The sequence below is a fragment of the Dipodomys merriami genome, unplaced genomic scaffold (assembly GCF_024711535.1).
Source record: "Dipodomys merriami isolate MVZ:Mamm:240054 unplaced genomic scaffold, mDipMer1.0.p SCAF_60, whole genome shotgun sequence".
In the NCBI taxonomy this organism is placed as follows: domain Eukaryota; kingdom Metazoa; phylum Chordata; class Mammalia; order Rodentia; family Heteromyidae; genus Dipodomys; species Dipodomys merriami.
The window spans coordinates 7,770,289-7,792,607 of NW_027206180.1; the positions used below are offsets into that span (position 1 = coordinate 7,770,289).

Genomic DNA, 22,319 nt, shown 5'->3' on the forward strand with positions numbered 1-22,319 from the left:
GAGAGGCCTTGGCCCCACAACCTGTCTCCACCACAGTCTGTACAGCTTTTATTTCAATCCGGAAGTAATAAAATCTATATACAGTCTAAAACCAGTAGAAAAGGTGAGTAAAAAGGCCCTCAGTCCATCCATCTGGAGTGGGAGTGTAGAGTGGGCTCGGGGGGCATCTGGAGTGGGAGTGTAGAGTGGGCTCGGGGGGCATCTGGAGTGGGAGTGAAGAGTGGGCTCGGGGGGCATCGTACCTGGCACCCACGGGGGGGCGGGTGGGGTGGGCATCTCCCTGGCAGCAGTGAGCTAGAGCCTGCTGGAGGGGGACCTGCTGGGCGTAAGGCAGGGGTACCACCCTGCTGCCGGGGTCCATCCCCACAGGGCAGGGAGAAACCCCGAGGGCCACCCCATGTGGCCAGCCTGGCTCAGACGGGCCCAGTGGGAGCCACGGCTTGGCCTGCACTCTGTTAGCATGTCCACACCTGTGAAGAAAAAGCTCCGAGTCAGGTGCGCCTGCAGCCCAGGGCTCGCTGCTCAGGGCTCCTCCCCCTGCACCGCCTGCTCCGCCCTGCGTGGCCCTTTCCACTGACCTTCACGGTGCTGTCCACAGCCCCTGAGAAGAGCCGGCCCCGGGACACTGCCAGCGCGGTCACGCTGCCCTGGTGGCGCAGCAGGGTCTGCGTGCAGATCATGTTGTCCATGCTCCAGACCTGGGGATGCAGGATGGTGGCGCATCTGGGACAGCTTCCTTCCCACCCACCCTCCCCCCCTCCCCGCAGCCCCGCAGCCCTTACCCTGAGGGACCGGTCATAGGACGCACTGAAGACTTTGGTCTGGTCGGGGGTGGAGATGACTGCCAGGGCGTACACAGTGCCCACGTGGCCGGTGAGGGTCCGCACCTGCTCCTTGGACTCGATGTCCCACACCTGGGAGGAGGTGGCACAGGCGTGTCAGGGGCAGGGACTGGCGTGGGGGGCGGCGAGGGGGGCCTGCCTTGGGCACCCAGGCCTTACGTGGATGAGGTTCTCGTAGGTGCCACAGACAATGTGGTGATTTGTCACAGCGATCGAGTAGACACTGCCTCCAGATGTCTGCAGGACGTGGATGCAGTCCAGGGTCCGGATGTCCCAGATCTACAGGCAAGGGTGGCTTCCTGATCTCAGGCCTGGTGCCTGCCTCACTCCCAGGGCCTCTGGGGCCAACAGGAAGCACCCTGCCCCCCCCCCCCCATGCATGATGGTAGGGGCAGGGGAGGAGGGAGTCTCGGGCCAGCCTGGTAAGATCCTGCCACCAGGAGGGTAGCCCGGTGCACCTTGATTGTCTGGTAGGAGCCGCTGTACAGGTAGCTCTGGGCTGCCACCAGGGCCCGCACCCAGTGGTTGAGGCCTGTGAGCTCCTTCTTTAACTTCAGCTCGGTGCCCACGATGTCCCAGACCTGTGGGGATGGCTATGAGGAGAGGCTGGGCGGGCCCCCCACGCCCCACGCGTGCACACTCACACGCGTGCACGCGCGTGCACACCTGGGCTGTACCTTGATGGCCTTCAGGGAGCCGCTGAAGAGCATGTTGTGCGAGGACACCAGGGTGCACACAGGGTTGTCGTGGGCCCGGATGGTGTTCACCTTCTGCAGGTTCTGGATGTCCCACACCTGGGGAAGGCGAGCTGAGCCTCAGGGTCCCGGCGGGGAGGGAGCTAGCGCCGAGCCTCCTCCGCCCCTCCCCTCCCCCTCTCCCCACTCACAATGATGGTGCAGTCTGCAGAGCCACTGTAGAGTTTGCACCTGGAGGGGCAAGGCCGTCACGTGAGCCCAGAGACCACCAGCTTCGCCCACCCCGCCAGGTGGCCTCTGGGACCAACGGCTCAGCCTGCTGCCATTTCCTGGAACCACAGCCTCAGCTGACACAGGAACCTTGGGCACGGTGGGTCCACCCCTCAGGCCTGCCTGGGACGCATCTGGTGGCCAGGCCGGGAGGTCAGCTCCCTTGCACTGACCTCAGGGAGCTATAGAGCCAGTGGGTGAGCTCTGCTCTTTCTCCCAACACTCAGGCCTACACACAGCCTCCTAGCACGTGAGATGGGGCAGGTCTAGGGCAGAGGCCACTGTGGGGTGAGGGACTGGCCGGTGCAACCGCGCCCTGTGCCTGAGCCCAGAGCAGTGCCCAGGGCGCCGGCCATGCTGGTGAGGGGCAAGCGCCTGCCTCCATGTGGTGTCTAAGCGCCTGTCAGCCTCTGGCCGCGGGACCCAGCAGGGCCAGGCTCTGCGGGAGGCCAGCCAGGCCAAGTGTTATCCACACACAACTCCAGAGCCACACAAGGGCTCCCACATACCACCTGGCGGCGCCAGGCCAAACCTGGCATGGTTCGGTCCACAGTGCACCGTAGGTATACGGCAGACAAGCTAAACAGACTGCCGCTTACAGCTCCTGGCCTAAGGGGGATGTCGACAGGTGCATCTATGCCGGGACTCACCCCTGGATGCACAGAGCCAGCACAATGCCATCATGGCCCTCCAGAGTCTTCTGGCACTTGTAGGTGGTACATGTGTCCCACACCTGCAGAGATGAAGGCCCCGCCCCGGCCGGGCCTGTCAGGGTCGGCCCAGTGCCAGCCAGCAATCCCCCCGGGGACGAGGGCCTGGCCTGGCAAGGGGCGGCAGGGGTGGGCTGTGGAGCCTGAGGCAGGGCCCTGCCTACCTTGATGGTCTTGTCCGAGGAGCCGCTGAACAGGAGGTCTCCCATGGAATAGACACAGAGACACCAGACGGGACCCTGGTGGCCCACGAAGGTCCCTTTGCACTTGAAGATCTGCTGGGGGTCATAGGCTGCAGGCGGGAGACGTCAGTGAGGGACCAGCGGGGCTCTGGGGACATGGGCGGGGTGCCGCGGGCCATACTCACATCCCAGGATGCCCATGTTCAGCCGAGCGTTGATGTGCGACAGCTCGTCCTGCAAGACCAAGGGCAGAGAGCGAGAGGGATGGGTGGGGCTGCCGCGGCCTCAGGCAGAGCCATCGGGCCTGGGGCCACAGGCCACGGGAACGGCCTGCCTGCGCCTCGCCACCCTGGGCCGCAGCCCTGCCCACTCACGTTCAGCATGGACGCGTCCCTCCGGAACTCCATGAGGTCCTCGCTGAGCTTGCTCTGGTTCTCGTCCAGGACATCTAAGCAGGGGGAGGAGGGGCGGTGTCACGGGGTCCCAGCAGCCTCTGTATCCCTTTCTCTCCAGGCCGCATCTCACCGAATTTGAGCTCCAGGCTCTTCTCCAGCTGGTCGATCTTCTCCGAGAGCTTGCCCAGCATGGAGCGCAGGAAGGCGATCTCCTGGTCCTTCTGGGCCAGCGCCACGTGCATCTCGTGGAAGCGGTCATCTGTCTGCTGCAAGAACTCCTTCAGGCCCTCGAAGCGGCAGCTCTCCAGGTGCGTCTCATACGTGTCCTGGTTCCCGATGAATGTACACCTGGGGGGGGGGACCGGCCGGCTGCCCGATGGGACCCGCATCCGGCCCCCGACCCAGAGAAACCCTCCCCGGCGGTGCGCTCCGCTCCAGTGCGGGCTGCCTCCCCGGCCCTCGCAAGTCCTTTCGCCCCACACTGGGCTTATCAAGGGCCTCCTCCCACCTGAGAATAGACCTGCGCCCCGCCCCTCCCCGCAGCCCACAACGCCAGCCTGACACCCGCAGCCCTGGCAGAGCCTCGCGTGCTCTGAGCCCCGCCAGCCACACGGTGACTTCTCTGTACACGCCCTGGGCTGGGCCTCCCGGGGCCTTGGCTATGATGACTGGGGGCCCAGCCGCTGGCTCAGGTCCACCGCCGGTCCCGGCACCATGCGGGGGGGGGGGGAGCCCCACCCACTCACCCGTACTTGGAGTGGGGACACTTGATGTGCTCGCACTCCCTGAGGTGGGCCTCCAGGTTCATCTTCAGCAGCGGCGGGCAGCTCGGGTTGTTGGGGCAGTGCACGGGCCTGTAGTCACAGCTGCTCTCGTGGTCCCTAGCCCAGGTGGGGGGGGGGGGCGGTGGAGAAAGGGCTGAGCCAGGGCGGGGGGGCCCGCAATGGAGCCCCAGGGAACTGGGGGGGGCGTGGGGCACTTACTTCCGGGCGCTGAGCTTGATGGTGAAGGGGCACCCGCGGGGGTCCACCTCGAAGACGCTAGGCTTCCCCGCCCCGGTGGCCCGGCAGCCGTGCCTGCAGTGGATGAAGAGCTCCCCGATCTGCTCGGCCACGGCGATGTTGTTCACCACGACCGTCAGCTTGGCGTTGTCCACGGGGCACTTCTCTGGGGAGGGGAACATGCCGATGCCCGCCTGCCCCCCTCCCCTGCCCCGGGCAGCTCTGCCCAGCACACAGGACAAGCAGCGGCTGGTGACGGCTGGCCCAGCAAGTCTTGGCCAGGCTGGGGGGACACGCAGCCGGTTCGGTGTGGAGGGGGTGGCGGGGTCCGGGTCTGCCCGGGGAGAGCTGAGTCTACAGATGCCAGGAGTTCCAGTCTCGTGGCTTCCCCGGGCCCGATGCCCACAGCACCACCCCAGTGCCAAGAGACGGCGGGCATCCCGGGACGTGGTGTGCGGCACAAGGGAGAAGCCAGCGGTGTCCACGGGGCAGCCAGGGGCAGGCAGGCCTGCCGTGTGTCTTCCCTATTGGGGACTAAGGGGCTGGGTCCGAACGAGAGGTCACTGTACCTGACTTCAAGGCACATCTTCTGCAGAACGTGTGCTGTGGAGACAAGAGGCTACAGTGAGGGGCGGTCGGTGTCCTTCACCGGAGTTCAAGGTCAGTGGAGGTCCAGGGCCCATCCCGCACCCGGCCACGTGCAGAGGGCACCGGAAGGGCAGCCACACCGGGGATGCGAGCGGAACCCGGGCTCACGGGGCCCGGGAAGCCGGCCAGCCGGGGGAAGGTGGCGGAGGGCGCGCGTGGGGGAGCCTCACGCCGCAGGTGGTGATCACGGGGTCCTTGAACACACTGCAGCACAGCTGGCAGCACAGCTTCACCGAGGGCTGCTCCGCAAACACCAGCGGCTCCTGCACCACGCGGGGGACAGGGGGTGTGGGGGTCCACGGTGACCCAGGCAGCCTGCAGAGGCTGCCCGCTCTGCCCTGTCCAGGCCCGGGGCGCCCCAGGGGCGTAAGGGGTGTGGCCCTGGAGGCAGGCCCAGCTTTTACCTTCCCAGGACAGACTGGAGAGAACCCCCTTTCCTGCTGTCCTTGATGGGAATGGGGACACTGTGCCCGGAGAGCCCAGCCTGGCCACTTGAGCCCCCACAGGCCGCATTCGGCCTTTCGGGTGGGCAGGGCTGGCCTGAGGGGAAGGTGTCCCCATGCCACCGCGACCCAGGGACCGGCCTGAAGCCCCTCCACGGAGGGCCACGGAGCCCCCACACCTACCAGCTCCTCCTCCTCCTCGGGCAGCGAGAACGTAGAGCGCAGGGACATGCTGGACTCCGAGTGGAGGGAGCGGACAGAGATGGCGGAGTCGGAGCGGCGCGGAGTGCTGATGGGGGGCTGCGGAGAGAGAGGAGGCTGAGAGCTCTGGGGAGGGGAGGGGCGGCGGAGCCCCTGGGGCTGGGGGGCACCTCTGCGGCCCACGGGGGGGGGTGCCTGCGGGTTGGGGGGAGGGGAGCGCAGTCCCGTCCCCCCTGCCCACCCAGGCCGGCCTGGACCTGGTGCTGGGCCGCCGCCGCTCTCTGCCAACTTTCTTTTCTTTGTGTAAATGGAGAGACTTCCTGCTATTCAATTCTCCGAGGCCGGGCCGGGGCTGCTTCCTGCTTCCCGTGAGGGAGGGGGCGCCACCCCCGGCCAATCCCGGGACGGCCCAGGCCCCCCGACGGCTGGACGGAAAGGAATCGACCCTGGCGCTGAGCATCCTGAGCCAGAGGGGAAAACCACAGGGCCCCTTCTCCCTGAGCCCCCACAAAAAGGCTAGGGGACCCTAGGGGAAGGAGGGATGGCTACAGTCCCTTCCTCCCATCCTGGCCCAGAAACCTGCACGGTAGCTGAGTCCTCGCCTGGCGCACGCCCCCCTCCAGGCTGACAGAACCCGCGTGGCCGTCTCTCATCAGCCCTAACCCTTTTTGGGCCCACGGCCCTTGGTCCAGCGGCCTCTGCCCAGCTGAGGAGCCATCCTGTTCCTGGAACACCCCAGGGCTGGACCCTGAGAAGTCAGTGAGCGGAGACACCCCCCCCCCGCCCCAAGTGGCCCTGGTGCATGGAGACACCACAGGCGCACGCGAGGAACAGGGGAAGATCAGAGGAAGTGAGTCAAACATCCCCGCAGCCAGGGGCAGGACTGTGAGGCAGCAGGCGGCGCCCGGTGCTGCCCCTCCCAGGCAGGGCTGAGGTCTGCCAGCAGCCAGGACAGGCCAAAACCTGACTGGCAGGGAGTGGAACCGGCAGCCAGCCCGGCTGCCCACAACACCACTTCCTCACCCGCTCCCCTCCGGACCCCACAGGTCCGCTGGCCTTCGGGGACCCCCAGTGGCATCTCCTGCCCTCCCACACACACCGTGGCCTCCTCCAAGTCAGGACTCCTCACCCCCCCCCCCACCTTGTCGCTGCCATGGGTGAAGCTTCCAAAACGTTCCAAAAGCAGGATTCTAGTCCTGCCCCAGTGGCTCATGCCTGCGACAGTAGCTACTCATGATGCTGAGATCTGAGGATCCTGATTTGAAGGCAGCCCAGGCAGAAAAGCCTGAGACTTTTTTTTTTTTCGTCAGTCATGGGGCTTGAACTCTGGGCCTGGGCGCTGTCCCTCAGATTTTCAGCTCAAGGCGAGCGCTCTACCACTTGAGCTACAGCGCCACTTCTGGTTTTCTTGGTGGTTTATTGGAGATAGGAGTCTCACGGTCTCTCCTGCCCGGGCTGGCTTTGAACCGCGATCCTCAGATCTCAGCCTCCTGAGTAGCTAGGATTACAGGCGTGAGCCATCAGCGCCCCGCAAGCCCGAAACGTTTATCTCTAGTTAATCACCAAAATAAAAAGGCCAAAGTAGAGCTGTAGCTTGAGTGGTAGAACACTAGCCCGGAACACAAAAGCTCAGAGTGAAGGCCCAGGCTGAGTTCAAGCCCTAGTACTGGCACTGAACAAACATGGACTTTATCGGGTGCAAAAAACTGAAAAGTAAAATCTTCTCTGGGCCCTACCTCACTTAAGATAGAGCCAAAAGTTGGGCTGTGAAAGTGGCTCAGTGGTAGAGGGCTTGCCTAGCATGCATGAGGCCCTGGGTTCAATTCCTCAGCACCACATAAGCAGAAAAAGCCAGAAGTGGCCCTGTGGCTCAAGTGGTAGAGCACTGGCCTTGAGCTGAAGAGCTCAGAGACAGCGCCCAGGTCCAGAGTTCAAGCCCCACGACTGACAAAACAAACAAACAAAAAAGGGCCCAAAGCGCCTAGTCCCAGCCTCCTCCCCACACCAGCTGCTCTCTGCTGCCACTACCTGGCCCAGAGGCCTTCGCAGTCCAGCGGACTTGCCACGTGTACCCAGACCCCAGGATGTCCACACACCCAGGCCACCTCCTGAGACCTGGTCCTCAGGACAGGAGCTGTGAGGGGAGGCCAGAAGGGCCCGGCCCCCGGGGCGCACACCTACCATGCTGTCCTCCTCGTCCCGCGGGGAGAAGGCGAGGGTGCTGGAGGACGAGGGCGTCCGGCGGTGCTGTTTGTAGGTGCCGGCCCCATCGGCTGCAGGGAGAGAGGTCCAGGAGCCGTGAGCACGGGCCCCTGCAGTGACCAGACGGGGCAGAGGCTGGCCTGGCTGCTGGGGCCTATGTGGAACACGGGGTCCTGTTTCTTGGCGCTCAGCCCTTCCCGAGGCCGAGCGCGCACACAGATGGGTTGAAGGTGGCCGGTTGGCTTCCCAATGTCAACGGTGCCACATGTGTCTTCAGGCTCGGCCTGCACCTGGGCAGGGCTCCCGGCTCCACATGAGGTCTTTACAAGCTCCCCCCCCCCAGCCCGGCTGACGCACAGCCCGACCGCAGATGATCCCACCTCAGGTCGCCTGGCGGGAGCTGGGGGTCTCTTGTGGACCTGCAAGGTAACTCTGCTAGGAGCGCTCTCTGATGGAGAGGCTGAGCCCCGCGGCTGGCCCCTGGTTGGGGAGGACCGGGTTCTGGTGGCCTGGGCCTTCCCGCACACCTCTGTGGCAGCCACGCCGGGAACCAGGCCGAGTCATGGCGGCCTCCACCTCCTTCCGCCACGAGCCACCCAGCCTGGCCTGGCCGGGCCTGAGGAGGCCGAGCGGGCGTCCACGTGGGGGCGCTGCAGGCTGCCACCCTGGGGCCGGGAGGCTGCTCCTCTGGGCTGGGCCCAGGTGCCTCAACCCGCCCTCAACCAGCCCTGAAGGCCTTGGTTTAAGGTAAGGTTTCGGACTGCCTGACCCTGTGGTCAGGCCTCAGGCCTCAGTTTCCCTATTGGCAACAGGAGAGGCAGCCATTCCGGCCTCCCTGCCAGGCTCCGCCCACTCCCTCCGGGGTGGGCTCCAGGAGGGCTCGGCTGACAGTGGGGACGGGCGGGCGGGGCTCCGGATGATATTCACTTTATTCTTCTCCTTAGAAACAAGCCCCGTGTGAGAAGGGAAGGGGGGGGGTCGGGAAAGAGGCTCTCTCGGAGCCCCAGGAGTCACCAAGCAGCAAAAGTAGCTAGGTGAGCAGGCGTCCCCGGCAGCCATGATTTCCTTTAGCCAGAGGAAGGCAATTAAAAAACCAATTAGTGGCTGGCATCTTTCTGCAGGGCAGAGAGCCAGGAAGGCAGAATGCACCTGCCCCGCAGCCCAGGCCCTGCCAGGAGGGCTACTCACCCCCTCCCCAGCCTTCAGACAGGACGCTGCTCCTTTTGCCATTCTCTACGACCTCCTGGACCTGTGCTGGGGCTGAGGGCATTGGTCCACACTTGAGAAAGGCTCCCATGATACTCACGACCTCTCAGAGGCTAGAGTCTGGGGCTGGGGACAAACCGTGGGTCACTAGGGGGGCTTCCCGGTGGCGCCAGGGACGCCAGCACGGCCCTCCCTGGAGAGAGAGGCAAGGTTTTGAGACGGAGCGGGAAGACTGGGCCAGGCGGAGACATGGCAGGAGCAGAGCCGAGGCCGCGCTCCTTCTCCCCAGTGAGTGTCGGGCGCCAGGGAGCACCCCTGGAGCGGGGCAGGGGTCTGGGCCCTTCCCACGTGGAGGCTCACCTTTAGTGATGGTGGTGACGGCTGAGAAAGTGGGACCGAAGGTCGTTTCCATTTTGGTCTACGAGAGAACGGAAGAGGCCCGGCCTGTCCCTGGACAGAGTCTGGACAGGCGCGGTGGCCACCCACCCACAGGCCCGCCGGCCCACGCGTCCAGCCCGGAGGGCGCTGTAGGGAGGGAGGGGCGGCTGGCAGCCCGCCGGCATGCTGGGCACCTACAGTACGGGCACCCCAAGTGGGCAGACCCCCACCAGCACCCCAGCCACCCCCTTACCCCGCCGCTGAGGTCTGGGGAGGGAAGGCTGGCGGGGCCCCCAGACAAGCAGTTGGAGCAGGCACTCTCGCCCAAGCTCATGCTCTAGCGAGGCATCCGGGTTCCCTGGCAGCATCTCCTGGGGGAGGAACACCAGTGAGGGCTCAGGAGGCAGCATCGGGTCCCTGGCCGCCAGCCAGGCTACCTACCACAGGGCCATGACACCCCCACCCCCTTCTAACACCAATGGGGGGGGCAAGCGTGGACCTCCCCCTCCCCTCCAGGGCGCACCCAGGCCCCAGGCGCAGGCAAGCGGCCTCCCCCTGCCAGGACGGGGAGGGGGTCCCCTCAACGTTCTGCTGAGTTTTGTCCCCAACCAGTGCTGGCTGCCCTGTGTGTCGTGAGCCTCGGCCTATCACCGGGACCCATCACCTGGCACCAGCGGGAGCAGTCTGAACCAGCCAGCTTCAATCTGCAAGTCAGAGGGGACCCCACCACGCCCCAGCGAGAACTCAGGGTGAAGCAACTGGGTGTTGACCTCTCCTGAGTTCTAATCACAGGAAGATCACACGAGAAGGTCACGGCAAAAACAAGTCCCAGCTGTCTACCCTGTGCAGGGTCCCGGCCCCCCAAGTGTGCACTCAAGGGCTGGGTGGCGGGGAGAGGGCACGAGGAAAGCACACAAGAGCCAACAACCCAGCCGGGCGTGGCGGTGCACGCCTGTCATCCCAGCTACTCAGGGGGCTCAGATCCTAGCCAGCCCCGGGAAGGAAAGTCCACGGGACTCTTATCTCCAATGATCCACCAGAAAACTAGAAGTGGCGCTGTGGCTCCAGTGGTAGAGCGCTCGCCTTGAGCTGAAAAGCCGAGGGACAGCGCCCAGGTCCAGAGTTCAACCCCCACGACTGACAAAAACAAAACAAAACGAACAAAAGAGCCAACCGCCCGTTTCCTGCCCAGGAGCAGGGGCCCGGCCCTTGCCCGCAGTCGCTCAGCACCTGCACCCACTCTGAAGGTGCGCGGTACTGCCAGCAGCTGCCCCCCAAGGTCTCCCACACTCATGACCCCATGGTCTAGGAGCTGAGGGCCCACCACGCTCCTAGTGGGGGTCCTGGTCCGAGCAGAAGCCTGACATCTCCGTGGGGAGGAAGAGCGCATTCCGAAGGCCCCCACGCCCCTTCCCGAGAGGGTCTGAAGTGCCGGTGGCGGCTTGGAGGCGCGTGGGACAGATGAAGATCCTTTCCAGGGCAAGGGGTTCCACTGAGGCCCGTGCCGGGCCACGCGGCGATACCAACAGGCGGCCAGCCCTCCTGGGGCTGTCCACCCTCAGGGGAGGGAGGCTGACCCCCCCAGCCTGTCTGCCACCCCGGCGACTCCGTTCCTTTCCACCCAGTGCCACCCCCACGGCCCCCAGTCCTGCACCCCGGATCCAGGGTTCGCTCGTGGCCCTGTCACCCCCCCCCCCTTCGCTCCTCAGGTCTGGGGAGGTGGGGCAGCTCAAGAGGCTAGCCGGGGCCTCGCGCCCCGCCTCCCACCCTCCGGATCCCCTCCGTGGGGAAGGTCGGGCAGCCGTCAGCATCAGCACGACCATTTAGCCCTTTTCTCCAAAGCTCTTCTCCAGAGCTGGAGGAAGGCAGCAGCGGTGCCACTGGCCTGGACGTCACACCCATCTGCTTCCTCCCTGCTGGCTTCAAGGGCGGCAGGCAGCTGGGAGCTCCTGCACCCCAGGCCCCTAGGAGGGCGCAGAGCCTGGCGTCTCCCACACTGAGGTAAACAGAAAGGCACGCGCAACACGCACATCAGCTGGAAAGTCCCAAGGAAGGCCTGGGGGGGAGGGGGGAGGGGGGATGCGCGGGAGTGGCCTGAGAGCCAAGCTGAACAGAGGAGGGAGGTGGACCCCGGGACTGCTGCTGTTCCCCCAGTTCACAAGGGTTCAGCCCAACCAGGGGCTCTGGGCTGGGTGGGGCCGGGTCTGGGTGCCCCTCTGTAAGGCTGGGATCCGGGCTGGAGTTAGCGGGAAGCCGCAGGCGCGCTTCAGTCCAACCCCCAAGGAGCTGAATTTTGCAATCTGGGCCTGGCCGTAGGCAGCAGGGAGACCACCCTGCAGGCCACAGCCCTGGGAGCAACACGCAGGGTCTCAGCACCCCAGATGGCACAGGCCATCTGGGCCCAGGGGACAAGCCCTGCCCCCCAGGGGGAGCAGAGCCTCTTTCCCCCCACACTTTGTCTCCAGTGCCAGTGGGGGGGGGAGGAGAGGAGGGAAGGCTGCTGGAGGGATGGACTGTTTCCAAGCTGGGGATAGCTGTGAGGAGTGGGTTCAGAAAGGGCTGACCCTGGCAGCCATCAGCTGCCAGGCTGCCTTCCCTTCCCCCCTCCCGTGCTGGGACCTCAGGCAGGTGGGCTGGACCCGCGCTCTAGCACCCAGCCACATCCCCAGTCCTTGGATTTTTTTTGTTTTATGTTTTTAAAAGACAAGGTGTCTCTTGCTGGGTGTAGCCCAGGCTCATCCACAACGCTTCCTTCTGCCCAGCCCAGGATTCTAGCTGCCAGAGAGAAGATTCTGAAGGGAGTGACACACATGCAGGGAGTGTAAGGAGGTGGGGGGTGGGAGGAGGTGTCAGGAGGTGGGGGGTGGGGGGGAGGTGTCAGGAGGTGGTGGGGAGGTATAAGAGGGTGGGGGGTGGGGGGGAGGTGTCAGGAGGTGGTGGGGAGGTATAAGAGGGTGGGGGGGTATAAGGAGGTGGGTGGGGAGGGAGTGTGCATCGAGGTGGGGCCTTTTCTTTCTTTCTCCCTGTCATCCTCCCCAACCTCAGCTCCGTCTAGGATCAAGGCTCAAACTTCTTTGCTCACATCCACAAGGATGTGGGGAGTGGGGGAGAAGTTCCCTCCACCTGCACGGAAAGCTACAGCCCCCTTCTAGAAAGATCCACTGAGCCACCTGCTCAGGATGAGGCTCATTCCGGAGCAAGCCCAGCAGAAAATCCAAGGCTTAGAGCCCCTCAGCACCAGACTGGCTGAGGTGCCATGGGGGTGCGGCGGGGGGGGGGACAGGTCTCTGTGGCTTTGCCAGTCCAGGGTCCCAGTTTCCCTGGGTCCGAGCCTGGCGGCTGGTGGCTGGGGTGGCACCGGTGGCCGTGCTGGAATAGGGGTTGGAAAGGTCTGCAGATTCAGCTCCCTGCCCCAGCCCAGACCCCGCTCCCCCCCCCCCCCCCCCCGCCCCAGCAGCCTACTTCCAAGGTCTCAAGGCAGCAGGTGCCACTTGGGAATCCTCCCTGGGACCTGTGACAGCCCTGGTGGTCTAAGGCTCAGGAGGTCGTAGCCAAGTTGCTGGGTGTCACCCAGAGTGCCCAGCAAGCTTCCTGGCATCACAGAGCCAGCTCCGGGGAGCGGCTGCCCGCCGAGCCCCTGCGGCCGGCCGCTCAACCCCAGCCAAGCCTAGGGCCGGCCCTACAGAAACAGGCCTGGACGCCACAGCAGAGCACGCGCTGGGCCCCTGGTGCTCCCTTCCTCACTTTTCCATCCAGGTGAGCAGGGTGCGACGCTGGGGTCCCCAGTGTTTGTTCCTGACCTCGGCTTCCTCAGCCTCCACAGGCCCGGGCAGAAGCCCGTTGGGTCTCCCCAGCCCAGCCTCTGCGCCGCCTCACTCCCCTCTGCCGTTCGCATCATCCATGGCCCCAACGCTACAAAGGCCCTCCGGGGGCCTGCCCTCACGCCCCACACCCAGCCTCCTGGACCTTCCGGCCCTGGCCAAGCCTCGCTGGCACCCACGGCTCACTCTGCTGGAGGAAGTCCCTCCCACGTGGCCGGCTGGACTGCAGGAATGGGCTTCCCTGCCCAGCCTGCCCCTGCTGGGGCAGATCTCTTGGCTAGCTGTGGTGTGGGGACAGGGCCCAGGCTACAAGGCCAGCGGCCTTCCCGGAGCAAGAGGCTGGCGAGCTCCAGCGCGGACACAGCAGGGGAAGTGAGGGCATGTTTCCTCCGGCCGCAGTGTCCAGCTGCAAGGGCACCAGGAAACAGAGGCCTGGCTGAGTGAAACTCGCGGGAACTGGTCCTGGGCCAGAGCTAAGTGCCCAGCGCTGTCCTGAGCACTAACACCGCCAGACCCCCCAGGACCCCTTTCTTCTTGCCACCCCCAGACGCTGGGGGAGAGAAGGGGAGATGCCTCAAGCCAGATGGGGGATGCAGAGGGCAGAGACGTGCCCCCGGTTCTGCTCTAGCCCATGCTAGAGCACACCTGTTCCTGGTACTGGAGCACCCCTCCCCCAGGTACTCCTGGGATTCTTACCCACACCAGCTTCCCTCTGCCTGCTCTCCAAGGGACCCTCCTGAGCCAGCTCATCAAAGGGCTTGGGAAGGCTTAAAGGGTTCAGTGTAAGACCTGTTAAAGGCCAGAGGCCCCATATCCAATCAGATCTGGTATCCAATCAGATATGTGGTTGTGACTGGGTGAGTGGCTTGCTCTTGGCAGCCGGGGAGGGAATCCTACATTCCTCACTATGAAATGGAATGGAAGCTGGACACAGTCTCAAGCCTGTAACCCTGGCTGCTCAGAAGGAGATGGGAGATTAGCCAGACCTGGCAAAAAGCAAAGCTCTAAGATTCGATCTTGACCCATCGCTGGGCGCGGTGGTGCGTACCTGCTAGCCCAGCCACGTGTGGAGGCACACACAGGGGGACTGCGCTCCAAGCTGGCCGAAGCATAAAGGGAGGCCTTATCTTAAAAGTAACACACACAAGCCAGGCGCCGGTGGCTCACACCTGTCATCCCAGCTACTCAGGAGGCTGAGATCTGAGGATCGAAGTTCAAAGCCAGCCCAGGTAGGAAAGTCTGTGAGACTCTTTTCTTTTTCGGGGTCCGGTCATGGGGCCTGAACTCTGGGCCTGGGCGCTGTCCCTCAGCTCTTTAGCTCAAGGCTAGCGCTCTACCACTTGAGCCACAGCGCCACTTCGGCTTTTTTCTTTTTGCTTATGTGGTGCTGAGGAATTGACCCCAGGGCCTTAGGCATGCAAGGCAAGCGCTCTACCACTGAGCCACCTTCCCAGCCCCTGTAAGACTCTTATCTCCAATAAACCATTAGAAAACCAGAAGTGGTGCTGTGGCTCAAACAGTAGAGTGCTAGGCTTGAGCTGAAGAGCCTAGGGACAGCGCCCAGGCCCAGAGTTCAAGCCCCAAGACTGATCAAAAAATAAATAAATAAATAACACACATACACAGGGCACTGGTGGCTCACGCCTGTCATCCTAGCTATTCAGGAGACTGAGAGCTGAGGATTGTGGCTCAAAGCCAGCCTGGGAGGAAAGTCAAGAGACTCTTACCACAACTCACACTCAGAAAACCAGAAGTGGCGCTGTGGCTCAAAGTGATAGAGCACTAGCCTTGAGTAAAAACCTCAGGGATGGCGCCCAGACCCCAAGTTCAAGCCCCACAACCAACCAACACACACAAAGCGAAGCTGGTAGAGCAGCTCGGGTGGTAGAATGCCTGTCTAGCAAGCATCAGCCTCAGAGCTCAGATTAGTACACACACACACACACACACACACACACACACACACACACACACACACACACACACACACACACACACACACACACACACACACACACACACACACACAGCTCAAACTCTAGTCCTGCCATACACACACACACACAGCAGAAATAGACCTACATCCAGAAGGAGTCATGAGAGGTGACAACAATAAGAATGAAGGATCTAATTGGGCACCAGTGGCTGTAACCTTAGCAACTCAGGAAACGGAGACCTGGAGAACTGAGGTTTGAAACCAACCCAGGCAGCAAAGTAGATTCCATCGCCAATCAATCAGCAAAAAGCCAAGCTGGAGGCATGGGTCAAATGCTAGAGTGCCAACCGGACCAAGTAAGCAAGCCAGTCAAATAAGCATGAGGCCTTGAGTTCAAGTCCCAGTACCAGAAAGAAAAAAAGTGAGGGGTCTGTCAAGAACAGTCGCTCTCTGAGGGCTAAGAAAGCTCAAGACGTTGACCCACAAACGCTGCCAGTGACAGGTCATGACAATGCTTATCCAAGCTCCAATCCTTCTGCTTCCTCCACTGCTGACAACAAACCCAGGAGTCCCGGTGCCCTTCAGCCATCTCCTGGCAGCAAAACCAAGGAAGACCTTAAATCACAGCTCAGGTCTTTCAGCTTCATCTTCTTCCCATTGCTTTGTCCAACCAGCTGGTCAAGGGTCACTCTGTACTGGAGCATGGGGACATGCCTATGGCTAGCGGTAAGCCTGACCCTGACCCTGAAGAAGGAGTTTGAAGCTCTGGGGGGGGGGAGGGCAGGGGAATGACACGAACAGATGGAAACCCCACTAACTTTTACTCAGTCTGCCAAGTTCTCACTTCTCTGCGGGAACTGAAAATCCGATCCTTTCTTTTCTTTCTTTTTGGTTCCCTTGCTTGAACTCAGGGCCGGGGTGCTGTCTCTTACTTAGCTTTTTCACTCAAGGCTGGCACTTATCATTTGAGCCACAGTGCCACTTCCGGTTTTCTGGTGGTTTACTGGAGATCAAGTCTCCCTGACTTTCCTGCCCTGTCTTACTTTAAACCTCAATCCTCAGATTGTAACCTCCTGAGCAGCTAGGGTTACAGGCGTGAGCCACTGATTCCTGATCCTATCCAGAAAAACCCTGATACACAGCCTCAGAGAAATCTTCCAGGACACTCTGGGGTTTGGGCACCACCCTTGGCTGTTCCATCCTGGCCTGTCACTCCCTTAGCCAGGCAGCGAATGTGCTGCCAGAAGAGACTCCAGCTTCTTGGAAAGACTGTAGTGAATACATGCCTAGAGGTAAAAGTAGGGGTTGATGACAGTGAGGCCTTGTCTAACACACAAACCTCAGGAAAGAAGTCTGGGAAGGGAAAGGTCCAAAGAGAAGGAATGAGGAAGGAGGCACACTGCTGCTGAAGCAGGCCAAAGGTGAACAACCTTCCGCAGGGAGCTGCGGGATCAAGGTGGAGACCGGTGGGGCAGCTGTAGACTAAACAAACCTTGGTTTGACTCAAAAGACAACCAGCCTCAGAAGAGCTGGGCCCCAATGAGAACTTGTAGGCAGAGGCCCAGATTTCTCATTCTCTTCCGCATCTGGGTTGAGACCCAAAGCCCATCACCTCACACAACCAGGGGTGGACTTAGACCTGATCCACCTCGGGCTCCTCAGCTCCTCCACAGCCTGCTTGGCTGTGAGCTCCCGGCTCGGCCCGGCCCGGCCTCCCCGCCCGAGGCTCCCGAGGCTCCCCAGGCCTTTCTCACTGCGGGCCTTTGTTAAGTTTCGCTCCCCGGGGCCTTCGGCTGACCGCAGGAACACCACCCAGCCATCCGGGAGCCGGGAGCACTCACTTTCTCGGCACTTTTCCTACCTGTCCCCCCCGCCCCCCCGTCCGTGATTTTAATCGTATTATCCACCGGTCGCCCCCTCCTCTCCCTAGGCCAAGGGCTCGGGGGGGGGTGCCCTCCCGCGGACGTGTACCCCGGGCCGGAGGCGGGGAAGGGGGGCAGGGTGGGAGCCGCAGATGCGGCCCAGCACCCCGCGAGGCTCGGGACCGCTGGCCGCGGGCCCCGCTGTCACCGGCGCGGCCACCGAGGAGCGCACGAGCCGACCACCCCGCTCTCCGCAGTCTCCCCGGCGCCCACCACGGCGCCTGGCACGCAGGCGGCGCTCAGCGAATGCGGCCGGGAGTGGAGAAAGAACGCGGGAGTGGGGGAGCGAGCGAGCGGGCGCGGGGAGAGGCGGGGGACCCGGTCCCGCCCCCCAGGCCCGGCCCATCCCGATCGCCAAGCGTTCGCACCGCCGCGGGGTCCCGAGGCGCGAATGTACGGACCGGGCGCACCGCGCGGACACTTACCCGCCCGCGGCTGCTGGGGAGCGGCCGCGCCACCCCCCGATTTCATCGTACCCCCACCGCCCCCCCCCTTCTGTTGCCTGCCGGGAAAGGGACGAGATGCGCGAGACGGAAGCGCTCGGGCGCTAGGAGAGCCGGGACTTGTAGTCCTCCGGCTCTAGGGCTGCCCCAGCAGTCGAGCCACTCACGGCGCCACAAAAACTACAAATTCCGGCGGCGCCGACGTCGTGGGGCGGGATCGATGGCTCTGATTGGTTAAATGCACGGTCGCTCACAAGTTAAAGTCAATGGCCTCTGCAAAAGGAAGGACCTCCAGACTCGGCCCGGAAGAACGTCCCGTCCCCCTCCCCCCCTTGATTCAATTGGGGGAAAGAACATCTCTCTGAGCGTATCAGCGAAGAGGGAAGGCGGGCACTTCCTCCAAGACTGCCCAATCAACGGAGGCGGAGGAAGTTGTATAAATGCTTGAATCCGGCGCGGCCTCGGTCTTTCTGGGTTGCGGCCGCGAGCCCGGCTCCGCGTCCCGCGTTCTCTGCGCACCTCAGCCCAGGTTTTGCGGAAACGGCGGCCTCGAGGGACGCGCTCCGTCCGCGGCCGGGCCTAGGGCCGAGTCCGCCTTAGTCCTCGGCGCTGAGGCGTCGGTTCCGGGCTCGGCGGCCTGGCGCTTCCCCCAGGTAAGAAGCGGCCGGGCCCGTTAGCCCCGCGGAGCGCGCGGCCCGTGATGAACTGCTTAGACTTCTGACACCTCGTCTGAACGCTGCGCGCGCAGCCTGATGACGTAGCAGTACTGAGGCCGGCGCGCCCTCGACGGGGCTGGGGTAGGGGTGGCTGGCCTGATGGGATCTCCCCCTGAGGAGCCGCTGCCGAGGCCTGGCGGGGAAGCGTGGCTGCCCCCGGAAGGGGCAGTGGCCATCACAGCGCCCCGATAAAGTAATTCCCGTTCGCACCGTCACGGCGGGATTCCCGCTCTCCTGCGAGAACCCAAGCCCCGCGCAGACCGTGCTTGTAGCTCCGCCCGGCTGCTACTCAGCCGGTGAGGTGCCCAGTCGGCTTACTGCCCTTAAATTCCCTTTTCTTTGCACGTGGCCACGTATCCGAGTGATCTTGGGGGAGCCTTTCACTGGTGCCCTGACTCGAATCCGGGCTCTCCCGTTGACCGTACTCTGCCCTTCGTGAAGAATGTTGGGGCTTATATTATATCTCCTTTTCATTCCTAACTTGCTGCCTGGGCTACAGGGCCTCTGACAGCCCGTCTATGTCAGACTCCAGTCGCATACCTTGGACTCATTTCTCAACAGAAACAAGTCTTAACTACCCATAAACCTTTTCCTCTGGCTCCCTTTGTTTAGGAGCCAGAGGAACCTTTTATTTTTTTTTTGTCGGTCGTGGGGCTTGAACTCTGGGCCTGGGCGCTGTTCTTCAGCTCAAGGCGAGCGCTCTACCACTTGAGCCACAGTGCCACTTCCGGTTTTCTGGTGGTTTATTGGAGATAGGAGTCTCACGGTCTCTCCTGCCCGGGCTGGCTTTGAACCGCGATCCTCAGATCTCAGCCTCCTGAGTAGCTAGGATTACAGGCGTGAGCCATCAGCGCCCAGCTTGAGGAACCTTCTTGACCAGCCCATTAGAACTTCCACATGGTCACCCCTCTTCTGGGCTACCACTTACTTCCTCAGCCTGCCTCTGCTTCCATAACTTCTAACAAGCTCCCTCACACCCCCCCCCCCACACACACACACAGCTTTCCCGGGCACCTTTGGAGTTTGTCAGCATTTCCCAATTCCCATCAACCTCATGCCTCCAGCTTTCCCGTTACAATCCTTAACCCCTTTATTCTTACCACAACAGCTCCCAAGGGCCAGAGCCACGCGGATTGGATTGACGGCCCCAACGTAGTTTCCACGGGACCTCTGCATGTGCAGATTACCAAGTGGAGCCTGCCCAACATTCTGGAAGACTTCACAACATCAACACATCCCCAGGACCCAGTCTTAAAGATGAGTAACACCCTTCCCCCCACATTTCAAAACCTGTCAGAAGAGGTGGAAGAAAAAATACAGGCCATAGACCAGCTTGCCACTCACATAACAATTGGGGACACAACCTCATGGATTTTGCCTGTGTTGGGATGCTTTATGGCTATTTTGGCTTTACTTTTAATTTTACCCCTCATTTATAGAAGGCTGCAAAACATCTTCACAGAAAGAGCAAGAGCCTTGGTCAACCAGACTGTGAATCAGAGGCTCCTGGCTCCAGATAGTCAGAGGCTTCTGGCTCCTGAGACAATGCCACATTGCCCCTCATCCAGTGAATACTTCCATGTAACCCCACCCAGTATCCATCAGGAAGTTAGCAAGAGCCATCCTCACCAAATATTAAAAGGGGAGTGCTAGTCTGATCTCCATCGTAGGAGCTACTCCGTTTTAGTGGTGTGGTAAAGCACAGCCTTTCCCCAACACAGCTTCAAAAGAAGCAGCTACAATTGCTAACAGACACCCCCTCCCTCCCCATTAAAGCAGTTTCTGTTTGTACAACTACAACCATAAATGTTAGCCTGGCCACAGTGGAATTCCGCTCTCACATCCTACACAAACTAACCCCCATAAAAACCGTCTGCTTGGCTGCTACCCATCGAGTGAGGTAGCCAATCAGATTACTGGCAATAAATTCCTTTTCCTTTGTATGTGACCGAGTGTCTGGTCTTCAGTTTCCTGCCCCCAGGCTGCCTTTATATCGCAGTCACCACCTGTCTGGACATCTTGGCTTAGGGAGACAAGTAATTGCTATTACAGAGGAATTAGTGCAGATTTGGAATCCCAACTAGGAATATCAAACCCTCTGATGTTCTCCAGGCAAAGTAGAAAAGTCTGCCTATTATTCTACATTCATGTGCAGCAATCTGGAAGGATTATGGATTACTGGTAGAGTGCTTGCCTAGTGTGTACAAAGCCCTGGGCTCGATTCCTCAGTACCACATGAACAGAAAGCCAGAATTGGTGCTGTGGCTCAAGTGGTAGACTGCTATCCTTAAAGGAAGCTCAGGAACAGTGACTAGGCCCTGACTTTAAGCCCTAGGATTGGCAAAAAGGCGGGGAGGGGACATACCTTTCATTAGTCCTCCCACAACAGGCAGCTGTGACTCACTGCGGAGGATGCTGGGATCCAGCCGGGACTGGACGCTCTGTCAAAAGCTAGCTGCACAGAGACGCCTCTGGCTCCTGCGCTGCTGCCACCGGCCTACAGGAGTGAGGGGCCCCTCCCAGGTGATACAGGGATGGCTGCTCCTGGAAGGACCGCTTGATTCAGCAGGCCATACATCTTGGGTGCAGCTGCCCACCTCAAACCTCTGCTCTGTTGCTTCGCCCCCCCCTCCCCCCGTACCTGGGTCCCTTCACCTCCCTGCCATCAGCCTTCATTTCCAAAATAACCCAACAAGTGGGGGTTTCCTTAAGAATCCCGTGGAACCTCCGCATTGTTTACAGACCCTAGTCTTGACGCAAAGTCAAAGAGCAACTTCCTAAGCTTTCTCTGGAGCTCCAACCATCTTGGCCTGCACTTCTACCTGCTATCCCCCAGCCTCATTTAGTCCCTTTTGAACTAAGGTACGACGGCCCTTCCTGCTAGGAAACTTCCCCACTGATTCTAAACCATGTTTAGCTGTCTTAGACTGTCTTCTCCAGCACGTGCTTCGCCAACACCCAACCTCACCAGGGCTCTCCCAAGTATACTCGCTTCTTCCTGACCTGTGTGGCGCTTCCTCTCTGCAACCCTTAACTTCCTAAAAACAGCAGAAGCCAGGCGCCAATGGCTCATGCCCATCATCCTAGCTACTCGAGGCTGAGATCTTGAGGATCTCGGTTCAAAGCCAGCCCGGGCAGGAAATTCATGCATGACACTTTTTTTTTTTCTTTTTGCCGGTTGTGGGGCTTGAACTCTGGGCCTGGGCGCTGTCCCTCAGCTCTTCAGCTCAAGGCTAGCACTCTACCACTTGAGCCACAGCACCACTTCCGGCTTTTTTCTTTTTGCTTATGTGGTGCTGAGGAATCGAACCCAGGGCCTCAGGCATGCAAGGCAAGTGCTCTACCACTGAGCCAACTTCCCAGCCCATGCATGACACTTTTATCCCCAATAAGCCACCAGAAAACCAGAAGTGGTGCTGTGGCTCAAGTAGTAGAGCGCTAGCATTGGACAGTGCCCAGGCCCAAGAGTTCCTCCCCCGTCATGGCTTCGTAACCTCTAGTCTGGCACAGGACCGAGTTCACTTCTGTGGCCTCGGACCAGCCTGTTCCAGCTGTCACTGAGAAAGATGGTAGGACCTTGAGAACTCCTATTTATACTTAGGAGAGAGCTATGGCCAGGTGGGAAGTCTTAGGGACTGAAGATAGCCCCTGTTCTGGTTCCAGCTTCTCTATAAAGTACATGTGTTCTCCATCTAATCTACATCTCACCTCAGACAGCTTGACAGGGCTGGTCTATGGCAAATGGTATCCAAATGGACTTGACTTAAAGCTAAGTGCCAGGAAACTGCACTGGCTTAAGGGGAGATCTCCATAGGGGCCTGAGCTGCTGGAGGCTAGTGTGTTCAAAGTGACGGGAGCTAACGTTCGCTGACAGCAGCTAGCTACAAGAATGTTTAAACTTTGTTCAAAGCCAGGCACTGGTGGCTCACACCTGGAATAGTGGTCTAGAAAATAAGCCCTCATCTGACAATCACTGTTACATATAAAAATAACTCAATAGAGTTAATATGTCACTTTCAGGGCAATAGATGGACGTAGAACAAACCCTGCTAAGTGATGTAAGCCAAGCTTGGAGATGCTAGGTCTAAAGTGCACTGGAATGTGGTAATATCTACTTGAGCCACAGCACCACTTCTGGCTTTTTCTGTGTGTATGGTCCTGAGGAATCGAACCCAGGGCTTCACGTATGCTAGGTAAGCACTACCACTAAGCCACATTTCTAGACTTCCGTGAGACTCTTCAAAAACCAAAAGTGGTACTGGCTGGTTCAAGGGGTAGAGTACTACCCTTGAGCACAAAGAGGCTCAG

General features: G+C 61.1%; 1 protein-coding gene, 1 long non-coding RNA gene and 1 other non-coding gene across 9 annotated transcripts; 2 read left to right on the top strand and 1 right to left on the bottom strand.

Moving 5' to 3' along the window:
• Window positions 1-26: 26 nt before the first annotated feature.
• Window positions 27-17,332, bottom strand: LOC138814627 (E3 ubiquitin-protein ligase TRAF7). Of its 7 annotated transcripts, none has more exons than XM_070003707.1 (22): window positions 17,278-17,332; window positions 9,427-9,544; window positions 9,156-9,213; window positions 8,778-8,849; window positions 7,569-7,660; window positions 5,370-5,486; window positions 4,914-5,006; window positions 4,665-4,698; window positions 4,078-4,261; window positions 3,841-3,975; window positions 3,225-3,442; window positions 3,074-3,147; window positions 2,885-2,933; window positions 2,682-2,809; window positions 2,458-2,540; window positions 1,729-1,768; window positions 1,520-1,636; window positions 1,301-1,423; window positions 1,002-1,121; window positions 783-914; window positions 579-698; window positions 27-470 (listed from the first exon to the last, which is right to left on the bottom strand). In XM_070003707.1, exons 2-22 carry the CDS (start codon window positions 9,505-9,507, stop codon window positions 456-458), a joined length of 2,085 nt encoding a protein of 694 aa, XP_069859808.1. In that variant the 5' UTR covers window positions 9,508-9,544; window positions 17,278-17,332; the 3' UTR covers window positions 27-455. The 7 variants fall into 7 exon arrangements, with proteins under 7 accessions (XP_069859808.1, XP_069859807.1, XP_069859810.1 ...); XM_070003706.1 differs by having other exon boundaries at window positions 1,301-1,435; XM_070003709.1 differs by lacking the exon at window positions 8,778-8,849.
• A 446-nt stretch (window positions 17,333-17,778) lies between these two features.
• LOC138814646 (uncharacterized) lies at window positions 17,779-19,954 on the top strand. The gene is made up of 2 exons (XR_011368040.1): window positions 17,779-17,948; window positions 19,120-19,954. It is a non-coding gene; the product is annotated as an uncharacterized lncRNA (long non-coding RNA).
• LOC138814695 (small nucleolar RNA SNORD60) lies at window positions 17,988-18,070 on the top strand. Its single transcript, XR_011368053.1, has one exon. It is a non-coding gene; the product is annotated as a small nucleolar RNA SNORD60 (small nucleolar RNA).
• Window positions 19,955-22,319: the final 2,365 nt, after the last annotated feature.

What these genes read in the sequence shown, in the direction of transcription:
- LOC138814627 (XM_070003706.1), bottom strand. Translation starts at nt 9,507, where the DNA reads ATGAGCTTGGGCGAGAGTGCCTGCTCCAACTGCTTGTCTGGGGGCCCC. An exon ending in GGGACGAGGAGGACAGCATG is followed by an intron (nt 5,487 to 7,568) that starts GTAGGTGTGCGC and finishes CTCTCTCCGCAG; the next exon opens with CCCCCCATCAGCACTCCGCG. An exon ending in CCGAGGAGGAGGAGGAGCTG is followed by an intron (nt 5,007 to 5,369) that starts GTAGGTGTGGGG and finishes CGCGTGGTGCAG; the next exon opens with GAGCCGCTGGTGTTTGCGGA.